Consider the following 4,977-nt stretch of genomic DNA (forward strand, 5'->3'; position numbering starts at 1 on the left):
CTCATGAATGGATATTTCATGTAATTTCTTTCATTGCTGGCCAGTCTTACCCTGCAAAGGCTGGTGCTGGTCCAAGCTTTTGCTCCAGTCAAGCAGTAACACTTCTAATTAAAGCATTGAATAAAGACTGTTAATATTTGTTAACTGTGATTAGTAGAATCAGATGTGTTACTGCTTTGAGGGAGCAAAAGCTGGCACCCACACCAGCCCTGTCAAGGTAAGATTTCCAAACACAGAGCATTCTGGGAAGGGCAGCTACTGCTTTATCGCTTACACATATCCAGTCCCTATACAGATCTGTGAACACCAAACAGGGTAAAGGATGGGAGGCCTACATACAAAAGGAAGCAGAGGCATGACTCATGATCAATCGGAGTCCACCTTGTTGGCCACAAGAGGGTGTGAGTTGCCTTTGGAAGGTGTTCTGTATGTTCAGTGGCCTATATCATCATGAAGGCTTAAAGACCAATAAAAGTCAAAGTTAGAATGCTGCAGCTTTGTTTTGTATGCTTTAAAGAGGCAATCAGCACAACAACAAAGATCCTATATCATATATAATCAACAAGATTAGAAGAACAAAGCATACGAAATGCATTTACTTTTGGCAAGGCTTGGGCACAGTATAGGCTAGGTTTGGAATATCCGCCAGCAATAACAATGCTACAGGTCCTCATCTTTTTAAGGAACTAACTGTAGCCTATTTTAACTCACAGTGTTAACTGTAGCCTCAGGTCTGTACAGTATGTTTTTCTTTCTTCGTATAGCACTTTCAAACCCCCAGGGATGTCGTATGCCTTGATATTTGCCTGTGTTGAGATCAGAGCTGATAAGCGTGCAGAGGGTGCGTGCTGTTGGAAGAATTCAAATCCTGTGGCTGCCGGTTTTAACTGGCTGGTGATTATCAGTTGGCAAAACAGCCTACAAATTGGTCCGCTTAAAAGCATAACATAGCACCTAATTTGCATCGGTTGAAGCAGATATGATTATGGATTATTGAGGATAAGGGGATAAGATTATTATTTTTTAAATGCAACACTGTAGGTGTCAAAGTATAGATAAGCTCTGTATTTTAAAACAATAGCAGTTGTTATCTAAGCACGGAGGGCATTGGAATAGAAGTCTTGGGGCTGGACATTGCATTCTGTTATGGCCTACATACTGATTGCTGACGTCTTTATTTTGGGCACCATGTTGAATTGACCAAGACAACACCTAGAGACCAGGGCCAGGTTTCCCAAAAGCATCTTAAGGCTAAATTCAGCTTATATCCATAGGATCCTTAAGGTGTTTTGGAGAAACGGGCCCTGGAGAACCACAGATATTGTTAACAGAAACGTCACAATATAACGTTTTTACAAGTTGTCCACAAACATCACAATAGAATAACGGTGTTTGACCATAGTCAAAACTTTACCTGCCTAACAGGTTTGCTATCAAATGTACTTTGCATGACGCTAAGGGTGACATACCGTCTCAATGCTCATTTGGGAGGTGGAACTCAGCAGAGCTGGATCTATTTTCAGTCTCCAGCAGTGTCCTACTGCTTTGGGGGAATGGGAGTCACAAGACCAGGGGAGAATGGGACATCTGGACCAGGCTTGCTACATCCTAAAAAGACGGAGGGGTCAACAGAGAGAGGTGATGCCATTATCATTAAGTGATAGCACATTTTTATCCATAGACAAAAGCTCAGCTCAAATTCAAGTCTGTATTATTGCCTGTTTGATGTCTAAAAGACATAATGCTGTACTTTTTTGTGTGAAATATGTCTATAGTGACATTAATGTCTGTGGCTGAACTATTCCCCCTCTCAGATTGGTGGTACACACAGTACAGACAGTTATCACATTACCTGGCCCTGCTCTGTTTTCTACTGACCATGGCCACACTCCTACAGACCTTTTACTGTGAGTTTTATTTGGTCATCATTTTGAATTGAACAGGTTCAAGGATCAGAAATAGGAGTCCACTGGTTTACATTGTTATTGAAGGTCAAGACTTCAGGTTTTAACCCTAACTTGACCATTTAATTATAATTGTCTCTCGATGCTACCTCATCCTCACATTGCCCTTTCACTGTTTTGTATCCATCGCAATGGGGTCGCGGGGGGGTGGGGGGGGGAGGGAATGATGCAGTGGTGCAGATCACCTTGGTCTTCCAATCCCAGTCCACCTTGCAGGAGGTCAGACTCAAAGATCTGACTCAGAAGCTGAACACCCTGAACCACTCCTACCTCCTCCTCTTCCACAAGTACCCAGCACTCAACCAGTACTGTCCCATCACCAACGGCAGCACCAATGGTGAGCAACACATGTTCATGGTTGATCAAACTCTTGCCGTGAAGCCATTAATTACGAAGAGTTTTGCATGAGTTTGGATAGTTCTGAGCTTTCAGCTGGGACATGGAGGATGGCCTCCTGGAAATACTCTCATCCAACGGCCTGTTTAATATATGGACAGGCAGACAAAAGAGATGATGAAGGATCACCAGGATCGACCTAAAATTCCAAAATGGCCAATAATGACAAGAGAAGTGCAAATTGGACACTATCACACTAGGCCTAGGCTCTTGGCCTGGCATCCTAATAACAGCATTGCTTTAGCTATTATCAGATCATATTGTAACACAGTATATAATCACCAGTTGATTGTTTTAAGAGTATTTCTATTGACGTATTTGGGAAATATTTGATTTATACAGGTGACGCTATAGACATGTAAAAACCTGTTACATAGGGGACCTGTTTCACCCCTGTTCACTTTTACCCCTATAGCATTGACTAACCTCTGGCGTAACCTTCCACCTGTTTCGCAGAACGTGAGTGCAGGCCGTGCCCACAGGGATGGGAGTCTTTTGGGGAGAGATGCTACCTCTACACCCATGACAGACTGGACTGGATTTCCAGTCAGTACCACTGCCTATCTGTAGGGGGCAACCTTGCCATGGTGAAGAGTGAGGAGGAGCAAGTATGACAGCCATGAACCCCATCACCCAGTGATATCGATACATATTAAGGTTTCTTTGGAGGAATGTATTGTAGCCTATTTCTCAATTCTGTAATATCAAATGTGGATCTCATTTGAATCAAGAGATTATTTAGGACCTACATCATGATAAATCAAAATCCTCACAGAAATCCTGTGCTTTGGCAGTAAATGGAGAACTGAGATTGACTGTGAATTACCTGGAACTATTGCCAATAAATAGGCTGCTCCGTCACTCAAAGCTGGGGGTATTCCTTTATTCAGTAGGCCTAATACAGACACAAACATAATCTAAGGTCAGTCGTTCATGTTTAGACATTCACTGTGCAATTCAGTACATTTGACCCCCTCGGTTAAAGTTAAGAATAGATTTAGGAGTTATACGAAAGCGTGTCTATTTGAGGCCTCCATCTGAGTGTTGCATTTCTCTCAGATTTTTCTGTGGAAGAGAGCCAAGGAGCTGAGCCAGGGAGACTCCTACTGGATCGGCCTGAGGAACGGTAACCCGGGCGGGGCCTGGCACTGGGTGGACGGATCCCCGGTGGAGAAGGGGTAACTTAGAATCTTAACTTAAAGTTACAGAAGACTTGCCTCTGAGGATAGTCTTGAGCTAAAAAAAAAAAAAGGTCCCGTAAATGGATATTGTCCAGAAATGACCTGAGTTTGGATCTCAATTCTATAGTTTGGCGCGGAGTCCTGAATCGAGATTACCTCAAATGAGGTCATGTAAAATACCATATGAGGATACTTACTGTATGAGGTCTCGTTGAAGAGATATTGGCCTAGTTAAGCTCATGAAGACAGCATATTTATTGCCATATGTCCATTTCATTTGATGAAATTCCATGTATGATGCATTACTGATGTATTACTGATGTATTACTGATGTATTACTGATGTATTACTCTGCATTGATGGTTATTTGACAAAGTAACCAAATGTATCTACAGTACATGGTCTTTTTTTTTAAAGCACAAACTGATGGTGTCTGTGTTACCTCTACAGGTTTTGGGACATATTTTGGGATCACGAGCCAGAGAAGGGAGACACCAGGGAACTGTGTGCCCGGCTGTCGCCAGGAGACAGCCACAGGGCCGGTTGGTACGCCACCATGTGCAAGAACAGCCTGAAGAGCATCTGTGAGAGGACCCACGGCACCCTGCAGTGACAGACACTATCTCAGAAGAGGAGAAAAAGGGGAAGGGAGAGGGTAGTCAGAGTCAGTGCAGTTTGGTTGCATTAAATATCTTTTAACTGTCTTTTGATGTATGGTATTGGTAATTATGCAATGTATGTACAACTGAAATACATAACGAAATACCTATGATTTGTCATTTTCTCTTGCTGGTGGATGTGGGGGTTTGCACATTGAAAATCAAGTCGCTGTAAAATTGCTAACCTACATCCATTTTTGGACTTTTAATTTAAGAATATAAACCCATTGATTCTCTAAGTATTCGCACCCCTTGACTTTTTCCAAATTTTGTTGTGTTTACAGCCCAAAATTCAAATGGATTGAAGCGTAGCTGTTTTTGGCACTGGAATATACACAATAATTTTACAAATTATTTAAAAATGGAAAGCGGAAATGTCTTCAGTCAATAAATATTCAACCCTTTTGTTATGACATGCCTAAATAACTTCAGGGATATAAAAGTGCTTAACAAGTCACATAATAAGTTGCATGAACTCACTCTGTGTGCAATAATACTGTTTAACATGATTTCTTTTGAAGGACTAAAGTATCTCATCTCTGTACCCCGCACTCTGTCCCTCAATCGAGCAGTGAATTTCAAACACAGAGTCAACCACAAAGACCAGGGAGGTTTTCGAAAGCCTTGCAAAAAAATAATAAAAGCAGACTGAATATCCCTTTGAGCATGGTGAAGTTATTAATTACACTTTGTATCAATACACCCAGTCACTACAGAGATACAGGCGTCCTTCCTAACTCAGTTGCCAGAGAGGAAGGAAACCGCTCAGGGATTTCA

At 42.0% G+C, this 4,977-nt stretch overlaps 1 protein-coding gene across 1 annotated transcript; it reads left to right on the forward strand.

The window, feature by feature from the left end:
• Window positions 1-1,497: 1,497 nt before the first annotated feature.
• LOC106588286 (C-type lectin domain family 4 member E) lies at window positions 1,498-4,736 on the forward strand. The gene is made up of 6 exons (XM_014177122.2): window positions 1,498-1,638; window positions 1,815-1,907; window positions 2,137-2,301; window positions 2,817-2,968; window positions 3,420-3,538; window positions 3,992-4,736. Exons 1-6 carry the CDS (start codon window positions 1,554-1,556, stop codon window positions 4,152-4,154), a joined length of 777 nt encoding a protein of 258 aa, XP_014032597.1. The 5' UTR covers window positions 1,498-1,553; the 3' UTR covers window positions 4,155-4,736.
• Window positions 4,737-4,977: the final 241 nt, after the last annotated feature.

The sequence above is a fragment of the Salmo salar genome, chromosome ssa27, assembly GCF_905237065.1.
Source record: "Salmo salar chromosome ssa27, Ssal_v3.1, whole genome shotgun sequence".
In the NCBI taxonomy this organism is placed as follows: Eukaryota; Metazoa; Chordata; class Actinopteri; order Salmoniformes; family Salmonidae; genus Salmo; species Salmo salar.